We start from the raw sequence: 27,577 nt of genomic DNA, 5'->3' as shown, positions 1-27,577 counted from the left end.
TGAAGATCAGCTCGTTGCACCTTATAGCTCATTGGCTATCTCATAACGGTTAGAAAGGGATGTTATTTGGGTCTTTCTAACATTACTGAAGTACTGATGCACTGCTCCTCTGACATTGTTACACTGAATGATGTTACCTGCAATGATTTATTATACTACAGTATTGTTTTGTTTTGTCGAGATCTTGAGATAATTATCCCGTTATCACGGGAAAACAAAGTCTCGTTATTTCTAGATCTCGAGAAAATTAACTCGTGATCACGGGAAAAGGAGGAAACAAAATGTATGAAAGCATGGCCCTTTAGGGCTTCCGTAAAAAACAACCCATGGTTGGTTTTGAAATGAAATAACCAAAAAATTATGGGTCCACAGATTTTTTGATATTTCAGTATTTCTGTTTTGGTTTTAAGGCACCACACCGTTTATTTGTTATTTTGATTTGGTTTTAAAATGAATAACCAAAGAACGAAGGTCAGGGTACACAGATTTCTGAGGGCGAACAGATCCTAGATGACTAAGATAGCTTTTAAATGTGTAGACTGGACTACATTAGAGTTCCAAATAAGTAGTTTGATATTTGTAACCACTGTTTATTTGTCATAGCAAGGTCACAGAATATTAATTCAGTTCAACTTTATTATTCATCTCGTAGCGCAGGATGACAGGCAACAAATTGTGTGATCACTTGGTTTCTAAGAAAAGTTTAAAGGGGCTGAACGGTAAAACACGTTTGAAGGTGAAAAGGTCTAGTATAGCGTGTGCCAATATGCAAACCATTGAATACATTGGTAATTCATACATTAATAATCGTGTGACCCTGTGTTTCTGGGTATGCAAAGGTTACAGATGCGCTTGAGTGAGTCAATATTCTTGATATTTTTTTGAAAACATTTTTAAATTAATATTTCATTACAAAATTCAACTTTGTAAAGCTCCCCCATGTGACCAAATTATAACACTGCATGTTCATATTTTATATTTTACTTGAAATGAAATAATGATGTGGGTGTAAGATGACCTTACGCCTGGTTTCACTCAGACGTGGTCTTTTTACAAGTTTTACGTTTTGTACGGGCTGTCCAGGGTATTTTACAAATTCATGAAATTGTCTGGGTTTCCCAGAGACCTTGAACACATCTCGTAGCGTGGGTTAATTTAAAAAGACGTACCTCTACAAAAAAAAAATTCTATCTGAGAAATTCCACCATTTTCTGAAAGCTAAGGAGTTGCTCTTTGAAGCCAATAAATTAAGGTAATTTTACTCACACGTGACATAAATATTAGCGATGAATCCGTGTACCCTTCGTTCTTTGGTTATTTTGTTTCAAAACCAAATTAAAAAATAGGAAAAACTTTATTATTATTTTTTGTTTTATTAATTTAAAACCAAAAACAGAAAAAAGGCACAATTTTCCACCCATGCCCAGAGCGCCTGGGCTTGGTCCTTGAGTGGCTCAATCTGTCAGCCGTGGGACTCTCACAGAGTGTGGTTTCCACCATACAGAGTACTCGAGCCTCCTCCACTAGTAAATGGAGGATATTTGAGGGATAGTGTTTCCAAAAGAGTCACATCCCCTTTCATTGACAGTTGGGGTAATTTTGTCATTCCTGCAGGACCTGATTGACAAGCGCAAAGCCTTTTCCTTTGTGAAAGTGTGTTTGGGACAAACCGGCGAGTCAGCACACACTGATCTGCCGATATATTAAGGGAGCGCATAGGCTCGTGAGGGACTTAAACGTCCTCCGATCGAACCACTGGAGAAGGCGGGCCTGAAGTTTGCCTCTCTGAAGACTGTTTTTTTTACTGGCTCTGGCATCAGCTAAGCAGCTCAGTGACATCCATGTGCTCTCGGTGCACCTGTCATGCACTCAGCTCTTCCCGGGCGATAAGAGGATCATTCTGAAGCCAAACAAGGCCTTGTGTCGAAGGTGGTGGGTTCATGTTTTCCCATTGACCTTTCCTGCCTCACAAGATGGGCAGCGCCCTCATATGTTATGTCCAGTTCGTGCGGTGCGCATGACCAAGAGGAAAAGAGGAACGATCAGCTGTTCGTCTCCTGGGCCAATCCCCGTAAGGGGAAGCCTGTTGCTAAGCAACGCTTGTCACACTGGGTTGTAGAGGCTATTGCTTGGCTTTTACGAGTCAGGGTCTGCAGCCACCTGAGGGTCTGCGTGCACATTCGACTTGGGGTCTTGCCACGACCTGGGCTTTGTTTAGGGGACTGTTTGTCTAGGACATCTGTGCGAAGGCGAGTTGGAACTCGCCCCTCATGTTTGTCCACTCTTACATGCTGGACGTTTCTGCCTCGTGCGTGGCATGGGCGGTTCTACTGTCCTGATGTGTACAGACTTCTGCCCTGCGGGCTGGTATCCGCTCGATAAGCATGTCTGCAATACGGAAGCTACCATATCCCATAGTGAGACATCTCACAAAATATTATGAAATAGAACTTTAGGTTATTTACATAACCCCGGTTCTATGAGTAATATGAATGAGACAACCCTTCTTGCTAAAATGAGTTCTTATTTTAAATGGTGGGTGTCTGTCCACCTCCTCCTTTTATAGGAGGTGGGAATGTCCCTGGTTGCAGATAGAGGATGCATCCCCTAATGTCCCTGGCTGCAGAGAGAGGATGCATCCTCTAATGAGACATCTCACAAAATATGAAATAGAACCTGTGCTTTCACTTGATGCTGTAGCTGAAGGATTGTCTAGGAAATCTCATAATTTTGATAGGTGATGACAGTTCTTCTCACAGATACTGTTAGTGACTAAAGTGTAGAAATGTTTACCATTATTGTGAATGCACTTGATGACTGAAACAGTACTGTTGTCAAATCTGTAACACTTTTTTCTGTTTTTCTTTGACAGAAGCTCAGTGTCAACCTACAGAACTGGTTGTGTCAACATTTCAACTCTTGAATGTGACTTCTCATCAGAGAACATCAGTGTGTATGGAACATATACTAGCAGAGTGCGGGCACAATACGGAGTGCAGAGCTCTGCCTGGGGTCAAAGTAATAATATTACCTTGGACAAAGATAGTAAGTAGAACAGAGATTATGTATACATTAGGGAACCGACCACTTACCTAGGTTGTACCGAGCCCTATATTTAGTATGCGGGTTGAAGCATTGCACCACAAAATGTCTAATAATTTGATTTGAATTTTTACACTATTACAATTACTGTATTTAATATTTGTATAATATTAAAATACAACAATAACATTGAAACAGTGACACATAGATTGCGATCGACTTATTTGGCACCTCTGGTATATGGTTGTTTTGGTAGTAGTTAATAGCTCAGGTTTTTCCTCCCCCTTTTCATCAACACATTTCAAAATGTACCCAAAAGTTATAGCTACTATTAGAACTACTATAAAAAGTTTTTTTTACTATATAAAATGACTATATAAAGACTTTGGTTTCGTTGTTACTGCATTCCAGAAGTTCCTAATACAAGGCAATATAGCAAAAATAAATTGGCTTTGGTAAGAGTTTAAAGCCTATGCAAATGTTGAATTGAAAAATATATATTTCTGGATCCTAAGACTAGCGTTGGCAATCCTGAAAAAACTTGAGTTAGTATTGTCAGTTAGAAAGACTTAGTGATGTGTTACATCTGTCACAACCATGACGTTTTTTGTCAGTGTTAAAATAGTTCTCACACAAACACACACACCATTGTCGGATGTTAAGTAAGTCCCCATACGCAAAAACTCCCATATATCCGCCAGCAGGTGGCGCTATAACCAAGGTCAAGGCGTTTTGGCTTATAACTCCCACACCATATGTTGCACATTTAAAAACTTCATATCCACAGATTCCCAGCACTGAATCACCTGGGCTCAGCCACGCCCATTTCCGCCTGGAGTTTTGTTGGCGTAAAATCGCGAAAACTGGAAAACCTACTTTTTCGAAATCCTCCTTGGGGTTTTGTCCAATCAGCGTGAAACTTGGCACATAGTCTTCATTTTTTTTTTTTTTTTTCTCTTGTCTGCACATGCTGTCAAAGGTCAACACTACAAGAAGTGCAATCATTATGAGATAGCAATGCATGTTTTGTTATTGCAATAAAATAAATTGATTTATTTTATTGCCTAATTGTGACCATCACCAGCCCTCCCTAAGGAAGGGTAAGAAATCTATTATTATAGGGAGGATATAAAAAGGGAGAGCAGTGTTACACCTAAGTGGAGTGAGAGGGGGAGGGGAAAGGGAGCAGGGAGGAGAGACTCAAGGTAGGAAATAGAAAGGGTGGGGAAGAATAGATTGTTTTACAGTGAGGGTGAGATGTGAAGTTGTAGAATATATTGTGCTTATTATGATGTGTAATCAAGCCACTATAGTGACAAGTGTGAAGCATAGCTATAATGGTGGTGGCTGTGGACAGGGGGAATGAGTAAGTGGTAGTAGCTAAAGCAGGTATTTGGGATTAACGTGTCTAAAGTTAAGCCCAGTATGAGTTTTATCCCACATCCCAAGACGTGCCAGTGCATCGTATACCAGTATATGTGCAAAGAATCGCGACCGCAAACGCAGGAACTGCCCCGGGCCCGCAGATGCAGCCAGGCCAGCAGAAAGAGTGGGGACCAGGGAGCCCCAGGCCACCCCCCCACGGCCGAGCAACCCCCCAGACGCCCCCAAGATCCCAGGCTGAGAGGCAGCCACCGCCCCCCACACACACATCCGAGGAAGCCCCAAGCAGCCGAGCACCCAGCGCATCCCGACACCAACCCCAACCCCCAACCCCAAGGCCCCCCGCTAGCATCCCGCCCCCCCAACCCACCCACACCCAAGCACCCAACCCCCAAGGGGAGGGCCCAGAGAGCCCCCCGCCCGAGACCCCAGCAGCGGAGCCAAGGCCCATGCCCAGCAGACGGCCAGAGCCGCGCTGAACGGGCAGCCAGTGGGCACCCAGAGCCAGCAGGGACCAGACCTCAGGCCAGAAGGACCCGGAACGGAAGAAACACCAAGAGCAGCACCCCCAGGGACAACAACCACGCCCATAGTCGCTGAGGGCACCAAGGGGATGCTGCAAGTTGCCCCGTCGGCCGCCAGGCACACCAACCAGGCACCCCAGAGCGCGCCAGGTCGCCTTTCCTTGATGCCGCCCGCGCGATGAGCCCTAGAAAGCCCCCCCACCAAAGGGCCCAGCCACACCACAGAGCCCGGCTCACAGGGCGCCGCACCACCCGCCCCGGAAGACCCCCACCAGGACTGGCCCGGCCGGCCGGCCAGGCCCACCGGACCCCAAGGGCACCACCGTAAGACAGGGGAGCCCCCAGGCCAAACCCCGCGGGGGGCACCCCCCCACCCCAACCCACAAACAGGCCACAACCCAGCAAGACCGCACAGCCCCAGGCGGTGCAAGAACAGCAGCCCAGGCCCCGCCCCAAACCGGACAGCGCAAGCCACGGGGCAATGCCCCCCCGGCGCAAGGGCGACCGGCGGCCGCCACCGTGGGAGCGAGGCACCCCAATGGCACACAACCAATGTGGAGCAGCAGCCCCCCGCCAAAGGCACAGAACCCACCCACCTGCCAGCCCACAGATAGCAGGACAGACCTACCAAGCGGCCGATACTGACCTCAACCACCGGAACAGCTAGAGCCGCCCCCCAGCAAAGAGCACCATCCCGGAGTGCCAAGCAACCCCGCTCCAGCCACGGCGCAGAGGCCAGCACCCCCCAGCACCCCCACCCCCACACCGGCGCGGCAGGCCACCCCAGACCCACACGGCGCGAGGCACGCCCCCAAGGCAACCAGGAAACGAGACAAGCACCAAGCCCCACCCGTAGGCAGAGCCACCCCGCCAGCCACGGACCGACAGGCAGGCGAGCCTATGCGCCCCCAGCCAGGCACCGCAACCCCACACCAACGTCGCCAGCAGAGCACCCCCCTCCCACGGAGGCCATCCCCAATCATCCACGTGCCAACATGAGACACCCCCGACGCCAGCGCAGCCCGGAGGACAGCGGGCCCCAGCCACCAGCGGCACCCCGCTGAACCGCGGCCAGTCCCCGGGCAGACGGCGGGGAGGCGCGCCCCGAGATGCCGAACCCAAAGACCCACCCCCGGGACACCCCCTCCCAGACACGGCACCCACGGGGCCCCCAGCCAGCAGACCAACCACTCCCGACGCGGATCCGCCAGGACAGGAGCCTCCGGCCGCGCCCCCACACACATCCACCCAGCACGACCCAGGGGAGGCCCCAGCGCGGGCGAGGCCCCACAACTCACCCTTCCCTCCCCACGAAGCTACACAAGCCGGCCCCTGCGGTCCCCCAAGTGAGCCCCCGGGGAGGGGGGTGAAGGCGGCGGCGGCACCTTCAGCGAAGGCGCGCCCCAGGGAACCAGGCCAAGGCGCCCAGACCGGCCGGCGGAGCAACCCACCGCAACACCCCGCCACCCAACAACCCAGGACACAATCGCCGCCCCCAAGAGCAGCCACCCCCAGCGCCACCCCCCGTCCCGAAGCCATGAACCCCACCTTCCCAGACCCCCAGACGAGCCAACCCCCAAGCTACCCACCCGGTGCAGCCACACCCGCCCCCCAAGCGAAGGCCACAGCCCCCCCACCAGCATCCCGGGCCGACAGGAGCCCCCCACGCCAAACCCAACGGGAGAGCAGGCGCAGAGCGAAGGCGGAGGAGGGGGGGAGGACGAGACAGGGGGACAGAGAGCAAGAGGAAAGAGTGGCAGAGTAACACGCAGGCCCCCAGCCCCAAGGGCCACCCAGACGTGCACGAAGGGGGCAGGAGAGCAACACCAAACAGCACAGGGACCACGAGAGCACCCGAAAAGGACGCACGCCCCCGCAGAGGCACCCAAAACACCCCAGCAACCTATCCAGGTCAAGGCCACCCCACAAGCCCATGGAGGTCCAGGGCTACAGTTAGATCAGTGTGTTATTAAAGAGTGGTGCTGGCAGTTGCTTGCAGGCTAGATCATCAGTCTAATAATGAAAAATCGAGATTCAATGCAATTAGAAAAGGAGTCCAACGCTCCTCAAAGCAGGTTATTTTATTTTTTCTGAGAGCAGACGTCTTTTCAATGGAAATAAATTCTATGAGGAGATTTCGCCATTGGTTTATGCTTAACGATTTTTTATCTTTCCAATTCAGTAATATTGTTTTTTTTTGCTATAACGAGTGCCGCAAGGATGGATTGTGATTGGTTTACTGGAATATGAAGCATAGTCAGGTCTCCTAATAGACATAGATTTGGAGATAGAGGAACCCTGCAGTCCAAAATGGAGGACAGTTTTTCAGTGATTAGAAACCAAAACTGTTGAACTGGCGAACAAAGCCATACGGCATGTAAATATGAATCAACTGTTCCCTGGGTGCACTGAGAGCAGATGTCTGTTGGGGAGAAACACATTTTATACATCTTCTGTTGGGTAATGTGGGATCTGTAGAGGACCTTGTATTGAATTAGCTGAAGATTTGTGTTTTTAGTCATCCTAAAAGTATTACAACAAATTTCTGTCCAGAAATCGGTGTTCGTAGTGATTGAGAGTTCAGCTTCCCATTTAGTGATTGGTATGTGATTAGAGTTAGTGTTCAAGAGTGCTCTGTATATTTTTGAGAGTTTTTTTTGTTTTTGTTGAGATTTTTTTTCCAGTTCTGGAGATTGTAAGGTGATTAAATCTATTGCCGTATTTTTCTTAATTGTCTCTGTTACTTGTGAGTACTGAAGAAAATTACTTTTATTTATATTGAATGTTTGGGTTAGATTGTTATATGTCCTGAGCTTATCATTTTCGAAGAGGTCTTGGAGATGAATAATTCCGCTCTCTTCCCATGTTTTTAGATAGAGCGGTGTTTTTCTGTTTCTAAAGTCGGGGTTGTGCCAGATTGGAGACAGCATACTAGTTTTTAATTGAACATTTGTAATGTCCAGGGCTTTCCACCACGCAGTCAGGGTGGAGGCAATCAGTGGGTTTTTAAAGCAGTTATGACGTTTGAGGGTCACAGTGATAAAAGGGAGATCAGAGAGTTTAATATGTTTGCAGTCTAGCTGTTCTATTTCTAGCCAGGTGTTATGGTATTCTTTTGGTTTTAGCCATTCTGTTAAATATAGAATTTGGTTTGCTAGGTAATAATGCATGAAATTAGGGGCTTCCAACCCACCGTCGCTTTTATTTTTTTTGAAGGGTTGAAAGGCTTATTTTTGGTTTTTTATTCCTAGCATAGAATTTTGTAATAGCAGAATCTAATCTTTTGAACCATTGTGTTGGTGGTTTCAGCAGGATCATAGAGAACAGATGAGGCTATTCTGCCAAGGAGTGAGATGGGGAGATTGTTCCATCTCTACAGATCTTCTGTGACTTTATCCAACAGCGGATCCAGGTTCAGTTTAATTAATTCATTTAGGTTTGGTGTTATATTTAACCCTAGATATTTAATTGTATTTGTGGGGGAGGGGTATTGTGGGTTTTGGGTTGCTGGGTTCCATGAATTTTTTGTTAATGGAAGGATTGATGATTTTGACCAGTTAATGGAATAGTCTGATAATTTAGAGAAGCTGTTGATTAGTTTAAATACTTCTTCTAATGAGGATTGGGGTCCTTCCAGATAGAGTAAAATATCATCTGCATAAAGATTAATTTTGTGTTCTGAAATGGATGAGTGGATTCCTTTAATAACAGTATTCTGACGAACAGCTGCTGCGAGAGGTTCAACAAATATTGCAAAAAGCAAGGGTGAGAGTGGGCAACCTTGTCTGGCACGTAGAGTCTTCAGTTGGACTTGATCTAAAGTTGAGTAAAAACATTTGTTCAGTCAAAATATGCGCAAATTATTAACGAGTAAAACGTTCTAGCTAGCTACAAAAACGCAAACTGTTGCATATCTCGGTCAAAATAAATGCTAACAACACCAAATCTGAGATCCTTGGCTGGCATGTGACTATGGGAAATGTATATCTCTTAAATCGCAAGACCGATTTTTACCACATTTGGTGAGTATGACGTTGGATTGCTCCTGAGGCCATATATCTTGAGGTTAATTGCGATTGGGCAACGTGAACTTGGTTTATTACAACATAAACAACAAACATTTATTTCAGCTGAATTATTATGTTGAGGGCTGTGAAATGTACAGAGTATATAAAAAGGCACACAGACCACCCATTCCAAAAATAGTGGTCTATAATTATGGAAGCCCAATAGAGTCATAATTAAATAAATAAAAACAATATTTTGAAATAAATGTCATTTTGATAAATAACAGACAAATATATAATATGGCCATTAAATTGTTAAATAAGATAATAATATGAAATACGTTTTATTATTCTTAAATATCCACAATGGTCTTTTTTTTATTTCATAATGTCCTTTTTATTTCATAATGTAATTTTTCACAATGGACTTTTTATTTCATAATGTCTTTTTCCACAATGGTCTTTTTATTTCATAATGTCCTTTTTATTTTATAATGTCCTTTTCCACAATGGCCTTTTTTATTTCATAATGTCGTTTTTCACAATGGACTTTTTATTTCATAATGTCTTTTTCCACAATGGTCTTTTTATTTCATAATGTCCTTTTTATTTTATAATGTCCTTTTCCACAATGGCCTTTTCATTTCATAATGTCGTTTTTCAGCAGAATGACTTTGGTGTGTCAATCAAAGAACACAAGGCGGAGCCAGTGAGGTGATTGGCTGATCCTTTACACAGACATGAGCAGCAGCACTTGCAGTATCGATTCGTGGAGACTTCTCACTAATGCTGAGAAGCCTGAGTGCCACAAGTGCATCACATGTTAGAGTAACACAGTCTTATTCTCAACTTGTCACATATTGACCGGTCAATATGTGACACGATCGGTCAGGACCCCTTAGCGTCAGTGTTCCACACACGGGTTACCCCTTTGGTGTTTATTTTCAATGCTGAGGGTCCGTGTTCCACCCACAGGCAATGAAAAACATGGCGGACACGTCAATTTTAATAGCAAATTGCCTTATTTCAATATAGATTGTGGCTTTAGAAATGTTTTGATGACATTTCTAATGAGAAATGTACCCTTAAAAAAAAGCAGGAAATATCCATTCACGGACCGAGTAATGTTGTAATTCTCTTGTTAAAACCTTGACTGTTTTCATCTCCTAACCATGGTTGGGGGACACAGGGGAGATCCTTACTCTCCAGAGCTGAATGTAGCTCCTCCTCTGGTGTTAAATCCTCAGATAAAAGTGGAACCGTGCAGAAACAACAGCTGTGTTGGAGAGCTGTACTTTATTAACTACCTGCACTGTAAACATAAACCTTGCTACCTGTCACTGTGTTGGACTGAACCCAGGTTTTAACACACACCTGCTCCACTGACACGCACACACACGCGCATCGGTCACGCACATGCACCTGCTCCCTCACTCAAAATGAATACATTCAAGCTATACACATCTCACTTCACTTTTATTGCCTTATTTTTTATTATTAATAATACTTTTATTTATGTTCCCTCCCATTTCCACCACTGTGTCGGTCAAAGAATGGCCATGACCGATGTCCAGGAAAACTAATCGATCTTAAAGGATCAAGCCGAGGTCCAACCCACTAGCTTTGATTTACAGACCGAAGTCATTCTGCTGAAAAACGACATTATGAAATAAAAAGGCCATTGTGGAAAAGGGCATTATGAAATAAAAAGGCCATTGTGGAAAACGACATTATGAAATAAAAAGGACATTGTGGAAAACGACATTATGAAATAAAAAAGGCCATTGTGAAAAAGGACATCATGAAACAAAGATCATTGTGGAAATAGATATTTAAGAATAAAAAAACGTATTTCATAACATTTCCTTATTTAACAATTTAATGGCCATATTATATATTTGTCTGTTATTTATCAAAATGGTATTTATTTCAAAATGTTGTTTTTATTTATTTAATTATGACTCTTTTGGGCTTCCATATATAATAGGTGCAAACACTTTTGGCCTGTAACTTTCACATTTTAAATCACATACTCATAAACTTCATATCCACGTGTTCACTGCAAACGGCACGTTGGCCTGTGTCCTGACACTTGCCCCAAGCCCGTCAGCCTTCATGGCGTACTTCCATGGGCTCCGCAAAACCTGGGGGCCTTGTCGTGCAGGAAGGCTTGGCCCCCTTTCATAACAGCTTGCAGTTCTAGTTATATTTTGTAATTGGCTGAACAACATACATATCAACAGGCCTACCATGACGCACGTGCATTTACATCTCAGTGACAGACATACTGTACACCTGTCATAATTTTGTGAAGTGTTATGATATAGGTTGTGCACAGTGATACAGTTTCTATTTCTAATTCAAGTAGATTTAAAAATAATAATATAAGATAATTCAACTTCATTATATAAAACAGAACAACAGCAAAATTGTGTTTAAAAGTTTTCTGAAATTATCTGATATACATATTGGGGCGGATTCACTAAGATCTAAAATAAATGGTAGTAAACCAGGTGCATCCTTAAATCCTTTGGTGGCGCTTTTTCTTCACCTGCTGTGGGGAATTCACTAACATTGCGGCACTTATATCTGCTTGTATTGACGTGGGTGAGACCGCCCTATTTTTTATGAACATTTTACTCGTTCAATGTGGAGAGGTGAGTGCACAGAAGCACAAAATGACATTTGAAGAAGTGAAATAATTGGATGCAGTGAACTTCTCTGTCTGCTGCACTAACATTTAATAATGTACAAAACATAATAAACAAATAAAAATGCTGTTTAATAAACTTTAAAATGGAGTGTTACTTCCCCCCCAACCTAATGTGTCTGCTTTGTCAGTTCCTGTAACTTTGCTCTTATCAGTCCATGAAAAACATCATCAGGTCCTAGCTCCTGCAGCGCTGTGTCAGGCACACTCTCAGCTGTGCACATTATTTCATCGTTCCATGCGTGAATGACGCCGCTTCTCAGCTGATTCTGGCCTGACACTCCTTGCACTAACACGACACGAGAGTTTGAGTCAAAACAGAGAGGAAGTGCTCACTGGAGCAGTGTGTCCGGAGCGACATGCATGGAGCCACACTGGACTCCAGCTGTTTCTCTCTCCCACTTTACTTCATTTTCTTTTAGTGGCTGTTAATGTAGACAATTGTTTTATTTAAATTGTTTTCTTATACTAGAAATGTTAACTAGAGTCTTTTTTTTTCCATCTCTGCTGTGTTTTGTGTCAACATTTACTGCAGCTGATCTCTGCGTGTGTGTTTGCACCTGCCTTTGAGTCTTGCTATTTTCCGGTGCAGAAACAATCACCGCAAACAGTTCCTGGTTGGATGAGTTGCATTGCGCCCACTGCATTAATTTATTTGCTTTTCCTCCTCCTATTTTTTTTGCTCCCCTTGTGAGATATGCCTACTTTACATATTCATCAGTGGGAAACACTAAATGGATTGTGGGCTCATTGTGACGCATTGAATGCACGCAGTCCTGATTCCCTGGGGTGTGTACTCCTTATTAGCGCTTGGAGTGACGTTTGCACATGTTTTAATACCCCTAAACCTTTAGTGAATCGGCCCCATAATCTTTAACTTGGATGTTGTTCTACAGGAGTCAATAATTCTAGTTGTTTTTTCTCAAAATTTTAATCATACCAGTAAACATCTGACAGCACTTAGTGGGTCCAAGATGATTGAAGGCACTGTTAAGCAAATTGTAACAAATGACTGTTATGGTCCCATTGACTCCTAAAATTGAAAATCTCGAAGACATTGAGAAGAGAAATTTAATTGGGGTTAAATGGAAATTATAACAGTTCAGTGAACTTATTTTCTTATTCTTATAGGTGACTGTTTTGTTTTGGAGACGCAATGAACTGCATATACATTTTGTTTGTTCTTCGAGCAAGGAACAAAGTAAAACTGTTTGTTTATATATACATGTTCCACTGTTGTCTCTTTCCTTTGCAGCCTTAATTGGCCCACCTAGTGTCTCTCTCTTCTCCAATGGAGCAGTTCTGGAAGTTGACATCAAAGACCCTGTATTCACGATTTCAAATCTACGGAATGTATACCACTTAGCAACCTACAATGTCTCGTACTGGAAGCAAGGCCAGGATACAAAGGTAAAAGAAATATTTTTGATTTAGCTAGTGTTTGTTGTCCAATCAGTGCCGCTGTTTGCTCTTTATGGCTTACTAAGTTTAGCAAAGCATGAACCAATCTTTGCAATTTGTAGCAAAAATATTGAGTAATTTTTGGGTGCTGTTTCTATCATATCTTAAAATTATTGACAATTTTTTGAAGTCACAGATGACTATATCTTACGGGTAGGGTAGGCAATTTTCTCCAGATACACTTTTTAAGTTTTTGGTTGAAATTTCTTTTGTGTCCTGACAGAAATTAAGATCTTATGTGCTCTGAAAAAGGAACAAAGAAAATCTGTCATCTGTAGCAGCTGTAAACCTGTAGAAAGGCGTAGCCCTCGAATGATGCTACATTCAAAATCATGCTAGCTTTCAAAAATTACCTACCCTGCCTTTATTTCTAATATTGCTAATTCATGCTTTGTAGTCGATTTCCTCCATTTTCCACAATTTCTAACATATATTCTAACCTCAGAGCACAACCATTGTTTTACTAGTGCAATGATGGGTTGATGAAGTAAATTGGTTGCGTTGTTCCAAACAGCTAGTGTTGGCTTTGTTTACTTACTGGCTTTCAGGAGCGAGAATACTATAACATGCTACATTGTGCTGCTTTTGGGTGTAATTTTCAGTGGAAGGGAATGATGTGTCTCCACTGCTTTCCACTTGAAGAAGCGATGGAAAGCATAACAAATGGCTTGTGGTTGCAAACTACTGCCACTGGATCTGCAGCTATGTTCTTCCCCCTTCTCCTAAAATGCATTTGGTGTATTTTGCTAATCTAAGCTCATAAGAGCTCACAGGTGCTACTGGTTATAAACGGAGACTAAAGCCATATGCCATACCTCCAGACAAAATGCCCGTAGGAAACGAGTGCAGCTCAGTTGAGGAAACATCATAGGCAGAAGACGCTAGATGTTTTCCTGCAAAGATGTCAAAAACCTGCTCCGACAGATGTAGTTTCTGATGGCAAATCATTGAGAATGACTGACTACAATCACGGTAGAAGCTGATGACCAAACACCCAACTAGTAAACACAGCAGTCCGTAAGTCTACAGTGTTCTCCAAATGCGAAATAGGTAGCAACTCAGATGAAAACACACTATACATGTAATGTAGCGGTTAGGAATGTGCAATATTTTATCGTTTATGATTTATCGTCAAAAACATTCTCACCAGTAAGAATTTGTCATCCCACGATATAAACGATAAATTCCCATGTCTGAAATTAGCGAGGGCCACGGGCCATTTGTCCCTCAATTTAGCCAAGAATTCCCCCAAAAAAACCGTGTTCCACGGACCAAAACTGCCCCTGTTTGTTGTCAACTTATTTATTCTCTGAGGGGTATTCCATAAAACGGGTTATGTTCAAACTTTGAGTATGTTCAGGCTCAAATGAGGGAAACTCTGAGTATCCCATTCCTAAACGTGAGGTATGTTCTTCTCTGAGTATGTTACCATGGCAACATTGTTCGTGAAATAAACCTGGTCGCTGGCAGGTTTTATCAAAAAAACTCTGGGTTTATACCTGGCTCCGCCCACCTGAACACCGTTTCTGAACACTTTAATGAACCTTAACACTCTTCTCTGAAACACATTAGTAACATCACACACCACAGATGTGTTCACATCATTACTAATGTGTTGCTTTACTTTTTTTTGTTTTGTTTTGTTTTGTTTTTTTTTTGTGTGCAAACAGCAGTTTTCTTTATAACATTGTGGATACAGATCATTAAGTGAAAGACACTGAGAGGTTGATCTGCATTAAAACATCTACTGACGTCTGTAGTAAAGTTCACTGAATACAAACCTTTGCAGAATGTAAAGGAGGAGATGACAATTTAAATGAATCCACTTTAAAGGCTTGATTGTTGCTTTATATTGTTATGTAGTTAAATCTGTAGATCACACATCTATAATGGTATGATGGCGCCGCTTCAGTGTTTTTTTATTACATTTTTTAGGACGTTGACATGACTCTGGCGACAATATTACATTAAAAATCAATATAAATGATGCAATATCAAGCGGCATTTACTGTCCTAATATCCAGTGTAACGGGAGGACTCTATGTAGCCATCCTATGCTGCTGATACATCTCCTCAGACACATTTTATTCATATTATTTCCCGCTCGTCACGTCACTGATGAGATAAATTGATGAAGCGACCAAAAAGTGTGACTAATTATGGGTGATTTAAGCCACTATAGTCACTGAAGACTGAACGCACCTTTAGAACAGGCTCATATTCCTCAAACACTGGCTTATTTTTCACCCATTAGGGTGAATAAATCACTATTTTCCGGGTGGTTGTCATGGCAGCTCACGTCACCTTCGATCCATTGATGATGGCTCTTTATCGCGCGTGCATGCAAGTAACCCAAGGTTTACATACTCAGGGTTGATTGACCCACTTCATACCAGCTGTAATGGAATCCGATACCCAGAGTTTCCCATCGCGGGGTATGTTGACCCAGAGTTTATGGATAGACTCAGAGTTTGTTAACCTTCCTTTAGGGAATACACCTCTGGGAGCGGAACGTTGTTTACGGAAGTTCTGAAGTGCACCGCCACCGCCCCCTTCTCACACCGCCGTCTGTCTGTGTGAGGTACCTGAAGCTGCCGTGCTGCGATACATCATGGACCGCTACTTGGTTAAAACCAGACAACCATCCAACAAAGTGAACCGATTCAAGTTCCTCCGTCAGATCTACCCAAAGTTCCACAAACACGGGGACAGAGATGAAGCTGTAGCAACGATTATGAACTGGAAACTCAACTAAAGCTAACTATGCTAAGCTAACCCACCGACACACAGACTGGGCTAAGAGCTAACGCTAACCTCTCCATATAAGGAATAGACCAAGTAAAAAGAACACGTCTTACTGTCATAAAGCCACAGAGAGCCACCGACTTGTTTATGGTCAGATTTAACACTTTACTTTGGAATGATAAAAACTAACATGTCACACGTTGTGTGAAATAAATGTTAGCATAAATAATAATGCCACTATTCATCAGTCCCAATTTGTGAAACGCAATATTTTTTAATTATATTTCACATGTTCGCAGACAAAGCTGGTCCCATTAGACTAATGTAACTATTGAGTATATTACACCTACATATCAGTATATGTAGGTGTAATCATCAGCTTGATCTGGTTTAATTATAGGAAATCAGAGAGATATTTATCAATCATGACTTTATGTAACTCATTATCAAATAAATGAAACAAGATTCATCAGCAATAAAAACACTAATGGAGTTATTTTTGCTTTTCATGTACTTTTTTTTAGAAAATTATTTGATTTCAAATGAGGAAATAAATGAATTACATACAATAACACTAATAGAGTGACCCACATGCATAAATATATTCCATAAAATATCAGCTCATGAACTCTTTTAGTCAGCAGCTATTGTAGTCTTTTTAAATGTGTCTAATGTTGATGTATTCAGATTTATTTGTGTTTGTAAGTTGTGATTTTTTTTAATTCATTTATTTATTTTTATATAGTTTTTATTTATCGTTATCATGATAAATACCAGAAATTATTGGGATAATTTTTATATCAATATCGCCCATCCCTAGTAGCGGTACAGTGGCTAGCTTGTGCACTCAAACTTATATATACAGACCACATTTATGCTGCTAATTGTGAAATTGAGTTGATAAAACAGCTACAGGAGGACAGTCAATCTGGATCTTTTCCTCTTTGATGATTCTTTTGGAGAGGGCAATTAGCCCTACAGCCTTGTCCTGAGCATAAAATAGGTTCACAAGAGCCTTCACAGAGCACCCAGGAATCTCACGACAGGCATGAAGAAACAAGCTGTGTTTAAGAACCAATCACCAGATTTTGCAAGCCCAAACAAAAAAGCGGCACACAAAAGAGCAAAGAAAAAAGAGATGTTTTTAAATCAAACACAGGGAAAAGCTAGCATTTCGTCGGAGGTTAGTGGCAGCTCTCCATTCAGCTCCATAAATAAAGCATCACCACTACTACGTCCTCCTTCTCCTGGTGCCCAGAAGGTGACTTCACCGCAGATATTTTTTCCCTGTATCAGAGTTGCATGGACATGAGAGAGAATCAAGCACATGTCAATGCTCTACAAGAGAGATCACAAATAATTGCCCAAACCCAGCAGTTTTCACATTTCAAGTAGGCACACCAGCACTTTTATTATTTATTATCATTAACTTTTATTTTTAATTTCAGTCAAATTTGTCTGTGTGGCAGGGTTATTATAGTTCACTAAAAAAAAAAAAAGAAAAGTTAAAACTAGAAGTTAAAAAAAAAAACATTTCCATTACAGGAGCATAGGGCAGGATCAAGAAATAACACTCCATAGTAACACAACGGCCATTAGGGTAACTGCAGTATTCAGCCAAACCTGCACGGGAGCAGCAGATTGTCATGGTGCCAGCTTCCAACCATGTTAGGGCTGGGCGTTATGATCAGAAATGTATGTCACGGTATTTTTCTAAATTCTGATATATGACGGTATTTATTTTTTTCATGCATAATCAGGTGTTCACAGCATTTTCTTCTGGTTGAGAATCAGGCTCAAAATCAGATTTATTTTGCCAAGTACAGCGGTAGGTTAGAAGTGTGTGTGGATTTCGGGTCGTATGTAGTTTGGTATATTTGGTATATTTTCCTTTTTTTTAAGGAAACCAAGGTTGAGAACAGCTGCTTTTGCTGTCAGGATGGGATTCGAGGCAGGACATACACAGAGTATATGAGTAAAATTAGTCTTTATTTCATCCCACAAGCAACAGACCTCAGAACAACGCAACACGGCTATCAAAATCCTGGGGGCAAAGAAACAGAAACATAAAATTTGCGATAAATAACTGAATAATAACAAAATTTTATCCTGAATGTCCAGGGGACACAAACCTGGTAATTACACACAGTTGTCATACTCAGCCATACAAAATAAAATAAGACTGTAATTCAACATGAACAAGATGAACAGCTTTTAGTCCTCAAGAAATAACTCAACTCTGTGGCCTCTCCTTCCTTGGCACTCCACCACTCCTTTCAGGTGTATAGTGCAGCCACTTCTGCATTGCATTCTCGTACCGTTTTTCAGTCAGCTTCCGGTCAAACTGAGGAGCAGCCACTGTGAAAAAGAAGAAATACGGTACTTGTTATACAAGCAGCAGTGGTCTCACACCATTCAAAAGTGACAAATGTCTAGTGACTTTTTTAGTGTACTAGATTTTACAAATTTTTGACCCCAGTATCAGTTATCCACACTAATGCTGGTAAAAAATAAATGCCATAATTTCTGTCTAATTTGTCTCAGGAGAGCATTTGACAGTTCAGAAACCTGCCTACCGATGAAATCACATCAAATACAGAGGAACACTTCGAAACATTTAGACCTGGAACGCATCCGTGTCACAATCATTTTAACCATGTTAAACATTATTTTATGCCTAAAGTGTTAAAAATAGCAGATATACAAGCTCACAGGCAGCACCGAGTGCCACGCAGTGAGCTTGAGGATCTGCTACTTTAGAAAAATATTGAAAGTTTGTGAAAAACTTTGAACATATGTATTTTTAAGGTAAACATTTTTAACTCGTCTTTGCTTCATAGAACAACATATTTTGAGATGGGGTCGGCAGTAAAATAACATTTTGGAGGTTCTTGACATGAAACATGTTTAAGCACCAATAAAACCACTCTAGTAGTGTTTAGGATTTTTTTAGAACTGTTTTCTGGTCTTAATGAGCGAAGTTCTTCATTAAGTGGATGCATTTCCCTCCCAATGGAATGAGTCATTCATCTGGTTTATTCATATTTACTCGAGACAGTTACAATACTTATGAACGAATTAGATGACAGTACAGTGCCTGTCGGAAGTATGCATTCATGTGGGAGCTGAAGGAGAGTTAATTATGGCCAAATGAGTATGTGTTTGAAGGTTGGATGTACAAAGAGGTGTACATACTCTGTACTCTGTAGTGTTATAAAGGTGTTTATTTGCGGGTGCAAAATAAAACAGCGTGTGTGATTTCCCTGGTTTAATTCTATGGGACATGAACATGATAAATGTGTTTGCTGTATTTTTCTACTCATTTTTACATTTTTTTTGTTTGGTGTGTTTTTCTGTAATGTGTGTTTTTTGGAGTCATGTGTATTTGTGTATCTTTCTGTTGTGTTTTTGTGCATTTGTTGTATAAATGTGTTTGTTGTTGTTTTTTTTTTTTTTTACTCATTTTCATATTTTTTGTAATGTATGTTTTGTGGAGTCATCTGTATCTTTGTATCTTTCTGTTGTGTTTTTGTATAATTATAGTTTTTGTTCCTATTGTAGTGTGATTCTGTTGTCATTTTGTGTATTTTTTGTATAAATATTTAATTTTGTGTATTTTATGCATTTCTGTTGTAATTGTGTGAACTTTTTGTATAAATATTGTTTAGTTTTTTGTTTTATTTTACACATTTAGTATATTTTTATTGTAAATACTATGTGTGTGTGTGTGTGTCTACATCCATCTTCTCCAGGCACCCGCATTGTATTTTTTGGAGTCATGTGTATTTTTTATTCTTTCAGTTGTCTTTTTGTGCATTTTTAGTGTTTTATTTTACTCATTTAGTATATTTTTATTATAAATAAATAAATACCCTGTGTGTGTTCCGTGAAATGTTTGAGACGCTGATAACCAAACTCCATAATGATTGTAGCGCCAATCAGAAAAACAACAAAACTGCGCAAAACAGAACATAAAGCTCCAAACTACATGAGTGAGTAAGTAAATTAAAATATTATGTACAATTTGGCTGCCTTTTTTAAAAAAAACAAAAATCATTTTTTACTTTTGAACCGAGTGGTCAGAGCTTAGCTTCCATGCACGGCACCACAGAGAATCTGCAGTTTTCCAGATGGAGTATTGAAAGGGTTGGGAAACATGTCTGCAAAAGTCTCACCAGTGGCTGATGGTTTCAAATGATCTATTCAGAGAGCTCCCGTGTCTCTGGTCTAAACTTTCTTCTTCTCTATCACTCGTGTGTTAACAGTCATGTCTGCTTTGCTGTGTGCGTAGCGATTGGCTCTGGCCGCACACGTGACTCTTGCTCGGGTGAGGAGCTGTGCAGTGAAATAGATATAGATGGTGCGCTAGCGCCCCCTCACACCCTGAGGTCAAAAGTTGAATAGGTTTCATTTCGGGGCCGTCCAGAAGTGAAATTAAATTAACATAAACATTTTTGAAATGACCAAATTACTCCAAAATAACAGATACACACACGGGGTATTTGGAATCCGTTGACCGAGTTTCAGGTCGAACTCGCACCGCGTCGGGGAGATATTTGCTCCACACACACACACACACACACACACACACACACACACACACACACACACACACACACACACACACACACACACACACACACACACACACACAGACCATCCTTGCTTTTATAGGTAGATACGAAAGCTTTGCGGCATGGTAAAAGCTGATGTATTTTCTGACGTAATTCCTGAATAAACTACTGACTAAATAACATTTATGAATCTGACCACTACCGTGGGAATTGTCAGAAATGCCCATATGATCAAAAATTGGATGTACTATTGCCATAAAATGTTTGATGAATTGGGCCCAATATTTCTATGCCAAACACATGCCACGCCCCCTACAATTTCAGATAATATAAGAAAATACAATTGTTCACCATCTTTTGACGGACTGTGTCCTCCTTCAGTGCAGTTTCAGCCTCATCAAACTGCTCCTCATTGGTTAGTGGCAGCACCATAGGGACGTTATCTTCTCTCTGTGATTCAGGTCCAGCTCCAGGAGGATTCAAGGTGGATTTGGCAATTTCAGCCTTAATAAACTGAATGTCCCATGACATTTACTTCACCTCCATTAGTAGCTCTGTAAGCATCCTGGTGTTTTTGTTGGCAGCAATGTCTTGAAGAAAAACAATTGGGTTTACATTCAATTTCAAGAATAGATTAACCATTTTCAATTTAGAATGCAAGTCACTCATGGCTTTAGTGTCTGCACCCATAACTATAATAACCATCAGGTGCTTAACTTTAACAGAGAACTCCAGTCACTTTCCATGTAACGCTCCAAGGCTCAAGGTCCCCGAGTACTACCATAGGAAAAGATCCAAGATAAATCTGTTCAGCTGGTTCTGAGTTCTCCCGCTGCTAGCTGCACTACATTGTAGCTAAACAATAAAGGCAATGGGGGCATCTCTCCTAACATGAGTGTGGCCACAGTAGGGGACATAGTGGTATCTGTCATTGTGTCCTTGGGCAAGATCACTTCACCCACATTGCCTAGTATGAATGTAGTGTGAGTGTTGGTGGTGGTCGGAGGAGCTGATGGTGCACTGTGGCAAACTCATGTCACGGCAAATTTGCGGTTGACCTCATTTGGAGACATTATTTTTGCCCTGTGTAGAATGATGATGTCCAGTCAAAGCTTGATGATTTTATAAAAAAAGATTTATTATAAAACTAAATGAAAAGGAGTACAAAAAAAGAGGTGTCCCATCCTGTTGGGAGGAAAGGCAACCCGCAACAAAGCAGGATGGTCAAAAAGGTTCTTTCCTGGCTCAGGATATGCAGGACTAACTAACAGTTTCACAGCTTAAGCTTTATACAGATATGAGAAAAAGTTGCACCCTGAGAAAAAGAAAAAGGAGGGAGTCAGATGCTCCCAACAGTGGAAGTGGAGGACAGGCTGGTGCCACTGGTATCTGTCCTTGATAGTGTGCGTGCGTCAGTTGGTGTGTGTGTGTGTGTAATGTGAATGTGAGTGAGTCCGGCCTTGAAGTTTCAGGCCGGGGTTCTTATCTGTGTGTTAACATGACTCAGCTGTTCAAAAGTGCAAAGAATAATGCAGTCATCATGTATTAAAACATGACAAATTGTACACATGAACACACATTTGATGATATAATGATGAATATAATAATTGCCATAACACTCACTTCCGTCAGTCTGCCCCAGGGCATTTGTGGCTACAATAGTAGCTTACCGCCACAAAGTGTGGAGTGAATCCCTTAATTCTGTAAAGCAACTTTGAGTGTATATGATAAAGCGCTATATAAAATTGATGCGTTATTATTATGATGTTTAAAATGAGACCCAGCTGAATAAATTCAGGGACCTTAAGCTTTGCAGCGTGACTTGGAAAATTGTTCTCCTTTAAGCCTATACATCATGACAAATTAGGTCATATGTAAATATATATATATAAAGACAACAACTTAGACATGGAGAAAGAAAAAGCAGCACGCACAAGAAATTATCCAAGCAGTGACTTACGCGAATGAATCATGGAGACGGAGACGTGCCAGAGAAGGAGAGCAGAGTGCAGTAAAGTTTGGAAGTTCTAGAGGAAGTTTTAAATGCACTGGACTTTACTGAATTTTGCTGTTTTTTGAGAGAATATATTTAATTTTTCAATCTTTCCGCAGAGTAGGGGTGGGCTGTGCATTGTCAGAATACTAGTGCTACATAAATATTTTATTTTCATGTAATCCAATTTTATGATAATCATTGGCCCAATAACTTTTTTCGGTGTTTCGGTTTCCTTATTTTTGATTTCAGCCGAGAATTTTCATTTCGGTGCATCCATAAATGTCACTACTTTACCTGGAAAATGAACGTCAGGTGGTGCAGCAATTTTTCTTTTGACACTGCTGGTTGCTGGCTCCTCATCAGAGTCCCCGTACACAGGATTTGGCCTTGCAGATAAAGAAAACATTTAACATTCCCTGCCATCAAAATAATTAAATTAAGTGAGCAAGAGAGACATTATTCTCGGGTCAGAAGCCCATGGCCTGTTACTGTAGAATGAGGCAGTTTGATGTATATGTACATATTGACACCAGTAAGGGTGATATACACCTTTACTGCCTTAACAGCGAGAAGCATACATCCACCAGGCAGACAGCTGGGCGAGCGCTTGTGCTTTGGCACAAAACGTGGCCACATTTTCCCAAATAAGGAGAGGACTGTATGGGCCAGGTTTTCAAACTTTGGAGGGCCAAAGACAACATGACACAATATGTCATGTCAGGGTTTTGAAAATGAATCTTACATTTTTACACACCAATTTGGTTGTAATTCCAAATTGATTCCTCCCGACACATGTGGTACTGACTCACCTGCCACAGAAGCCCCCACCAGACTATAGAAGACATAGAACCTTCATCCTATTCCTCCCACCCAACACTCTTTGCTGACAGGTACAAACCCAGCCAGCAAGACTAAGCAATGACCAGTATCACCCTCCCTGCCCCCCTCCCTCAAACACGGAACAATTGTGTTCACATGGACGCCTGACATAGCCGGTTGCACCACAGTGAAGTCAAACACACATCCTCTGTCGTGATGGGCTGGTATTTCAACACTGTGTTACCTGAGCAGCTCCAACAATAAGACCATTATTCAAATACTTAATTCTATTTAGTTACCATCTATACCTTGATGAGGTACTAATGAATCAATCAGTGAACCCGATTGACTAATCCCATTTGTGACTGATGTACGGCATCACACTGCAATCCATAAAAACACATGGACACGTAAAATACATGACAAACTACATGTGCCAGAAAAGGAATTTTGCCAGACACACCGTCACAAATGGGACTGAAACAGGAATCGGCAAAAACATTCTCACCGGTAAGAATTTGTCATCCCGCGTTTGATCGCGTTGAATGGCCATACCTTTTTGCTACACTGGAAAAATTTGGTTTTGGAAAGACATTCATATCTTGGATTCGCCTTTTATATACCAATCCACAGGCTAGTGTTCGTACAAATAACATTTGTTCAGATTATTTTAAGTTATTTCGAGGAACCAGACAGGGTTGTCCCCTGTCGCCTCTGCTCTTTGCCTTGGTGATAGAGCCTTTGTCAGTTATGCTCAGAACATCTACCTTGTATCAAGGAGTCACTCGAGAAAATAAGGAATTTAAATTGTCACTGTTTGCCGATGATTTATTATTATATGTAAGTGACCCGATAAAAAATATTCCTTATATTCAAACAATCTTGCAAACATTTGGGTCCTTTTCGGGATATAAAATTAATATCCTTAAAAATGTCTGTTACCCAATAAATGACCCGGCGTTGGAGCTGCGGCAGATGGACATTCCTTTTCAAATTAATTCCAGTGGCTTTAAGTATCTGGGGATAAATATTACACGTACTATATCCTCTCTATTTTTGGCCAATTTTTCGCCCTTAATTACTCAGCTTAAATTAGATTTGGAGAGATGGAATAGTTTACCATTATCCCTTATTGGACGGATTCACACGATAAAGATGAATGTATTGCCAAGATTGCTTTTCCTATTTCAATGTATCCCACTCTATTTACCAAAAAAGTTCTTTAAAGATATTGAAAGTATTGTTTCAACCTTTCTATGGAATAAAAAGGCTCCAAGGATTCGAAAGTCTCTGTTACACAGATGTAGGTTTAACGGAGGCCTTGCTTTGCCCAACTTTCAATTATATTACTGGTCGGCACACATCCAAAAGATAATATACTGGATTGAAAGACAATCTTGTAGTTTGTCTTCTCTTGATGCTCTACTTGCATCTTCTCTGCCCCTTGACCCCTCTGGCTTCACGGGAAACTTAGTTGTGAGATCCACCCTTCGAATCTGGTATCAGTTTAGGAGTCATTTTAAATTTTTATCACCCTCTCCTAAAGCTCCCTTAATTAAAAATCATTTATTCACTGCATCATATATGGATAATGTCACTTTACAATGGCACAATAAAGGGATTAGATGCTTTCGTGATCTCTATAAAGATGGTGTTTTTTACAGCTACGCAGGTCTTTCTGGTGACTTTGAACTACCTGCAACCCATCAGTTCCGCTTTTTTCAAGTTTTTCATTGTGCCATTTCGATTTTTCCTAATTTTCCATTACTACCTCCTAAACAGCCATGGGAAGACCTCCTGGAGCTAGATCTCGGACAGAAGTCACTAATTTCAAAGATCTATTGTCATCTTTTGTCATTTGAGGAGGATCCCGGTGTAAAGGTGCGGGAGGTCTGGGAGCGAGAACTGGATGTAAAATTTTCAGACCAATGTTGGCAAAGGGCCTTCAGAGGAACCCACAAAAGCACAATCTGTGCTCGCCTTGGGCTTATACAGTACAAAGTACTAAACAGGGTTCATTTTTCTAAGGCTAAACTGTCTAGAATGTTTTCTACTGTGGAAGATAGATGTGACAGATGCCAATTGTCTCCCTGTAATTTGAGCCACATGTTTTACCAATGTTCAAAGCTGACTAATTTCTGGCAGAATTATTTTGAGACTATATCCAAAATATTAGGTGTGAGCATAATAAAATGTCCCTTTATAGCTATATTTGGCACACCTAAGGAACATAGTCACCTTACTCATGACCAGCTATCGGTGATAGCTTTTACTTCACTTTTAGCAAGACGGAGGCTTTTGCTACATTGGAAGGGTAGTGCAGTTCCGCTTATCTCTCAATGGCTTCGGGATGTTATGTTTTTCTTAAAACTGGAAAAAATCAGAGAGGACCTTAAGGGCAATACAGAATTTTTTTATCGAAAGTGGCAGCCCTTCCTTTCCTATTTCAACTCGTTACAGACATTACCAGCAGACTGAACAATTGCTAATTTTGAAATCCTCTATTATTATTCTTTCTCTCTTCTTTTCATTAACTTTGTTTAATTATTATTGTAATATTTATTTATTTTTTATTTATTTTATTTTATTTTGTTTTTTTTTTTAATTATTTTTTTTTTTATTTGTTTATTTATTATTTATTTATTTTTATTTTTTTTTTTCTTCTTTCTAATATATACACTAATCCAATTTTATAAAGAAATGTAGCTCCCTTAGGGATCATGGGGTGGGAGTGGGAGGGAAGGATATTGCATTTAAAAAATAAAAAACCTTGCATATATATGTGTACATATGTTAAGTTGCATTTATGTACTGTATGTGTATGTCTACATGTATATATGTAATATTGAAGATTGAGGATACCAATGTTTATTTCCTCTAATCTCTTTCACATTCTTTTACATTTTTGTTTTCCGAGATGTTGATGAGTGTTATAATGTGAATGCTGAAAAGTGGTGGATCTTGCATTCTTCAATAAAAAAATATAAAAAAAAAAAAAGAATTTGTCATCCCATGATATAAACGACAAATTCCCATGTCGGAAATTAGTGAGGGCCACGGGCCATTTGTTCCTCAGTTTAGCTAACAATGCCCCCCAAAACAACGTGTTCCACGGACCAAAACTGCCCCTGTTTGTTGCCAACTTATTTCTTATTTGGTGCCTGAACCTTCTGTATATGATATAGACATTATCTTCTTCCTGGACTATATTCTGCACAACTGCAATTCCATCTCCAACCCCAACACAATTATCCCCCTGCTTTGAAGACAAGGTAAAATGACCGTTCGACACCTTTGAGTACTGTTGCGCAACACTGAAATGTTGAGGAAGTGGACTATCAGTATGAATGTGCTGTAAGACTGGTTTATTTGTTGCTAATGGAACCTCATCATGTGGCATTTCTGACAGCCTTTTGACAACGTGTTGCAGAGGTTGGTGTGGCTTGCGTAAAAGATGCTTTATTTGGCCAAGATAATTCTCAAAAGGGAATCCTGAAACATTATCTAAAGGTCCAAATTGTTTTGTATTCGTCAGCTAAATGTATAAGCTGGTGAACACTGAACACAATTTCATCCCTACCATACAACTGTCCAAAGTGTCCCACAAAGGAAATCATCAATGTGCAAATTCAACCATTTGACCAGAAATTCCAGGCGACAAAAACAAATACATGGCCACTGAAAATAACAAAGTTGTCATATAACTCACTGGGAAGGCAGTCCTTCAGCACAACAGGACCCCAGTATAACATGAAGGATCGGAGTTCAGTAGCTTTCCAACGATCAAGCTCATTCAAACCTCTTGGCTTGCGCTTGAATTCACAAGGGGTGTGGGAGTGTAACACCAGCAGTTTGCTTGAAATATTGTTAACAGTTTGTGAAGGAAGCCTATAGGCTAGATTGCCCTTTAACCACACATTCAACAGTTTTCTCATCAACCCAAGACAACAGAGGTGCATATAATCTATTGGGAATGAAGAAACCGTCTTTACGATCCCTGTTAAAGGACTGAGTTTCTGTTTCAAGTGGTATTCCTCATCAATCATATCACAATAACTTGAGTCCGTCCTCAGCCTGACATTAGTTTCAGGATATGTCATTTTGTTGTTCCTCCACACATCCTCTTGATCACACTTGTCACACCCTGAATAACCGTTATGTGACTTAATATTCTTAACAAAGGCTCTGGCAGGAGCATCACACACAAATGAGGAAACCTGTACACTCAATCGCTTACCATTATAAACAACGCCATTAACCAGTACATTTTTAAGGTCAATCAATCAATCAATCAATCAATCTTTATTTGTATAGCG

The 27,577-nt window shown here is 41.2% G+C and overlaps 1 protein-coding gene across 10 annotated transcripts in view; it reads left to right on the top strand.

Annotated features, from left to right (window-relative positions):
• LOC114455225 (interleukin-10 receptor subunit beta-like) overlaps window positions 1-27,577 on the top strand; it is an 84,980-nt gene that overhangs the window by 19,510 nt on the left and 37,893 nt on the right. For all 10 annotated transcript variants that reach the window (XM_028436305.1, XM_028436304.1, XM_028436309.1 and 7 more), the window contains exons 3-4: window positions 2,873-3,045; window positions 12,922-13,076. In XM_028436305.1, coding sequence (XP_028292106.1) covers window positions 2,873-3,045; window positions 12,922-13,076 — 328 coding nt within the window. The remainder of the gene's footprint in view (window positions 1-2,872; window positions 3,046-12,921; window positions 13,077-27,577) is intronic.

The sequence above is a fragment of the Gouania willdenowi genome, chromosome 21 (assembly GCF_900634775.1).
Source record: "Gouania willdenowi chromosome 21, fGouWil2.1, whole genome shotgun sequence".
Classification (NCBI taxonomy): Eukaryota; Metazoa; Chordata; class Actinopteri; order Blenniiformes; family Gobiesocidae; genus Gouania; species Gouania willdenowi.
Note: the sequence above shows the minus strand (reverse complement) of the source record. Positions and strands in the feature narration are given on the sequence as shown.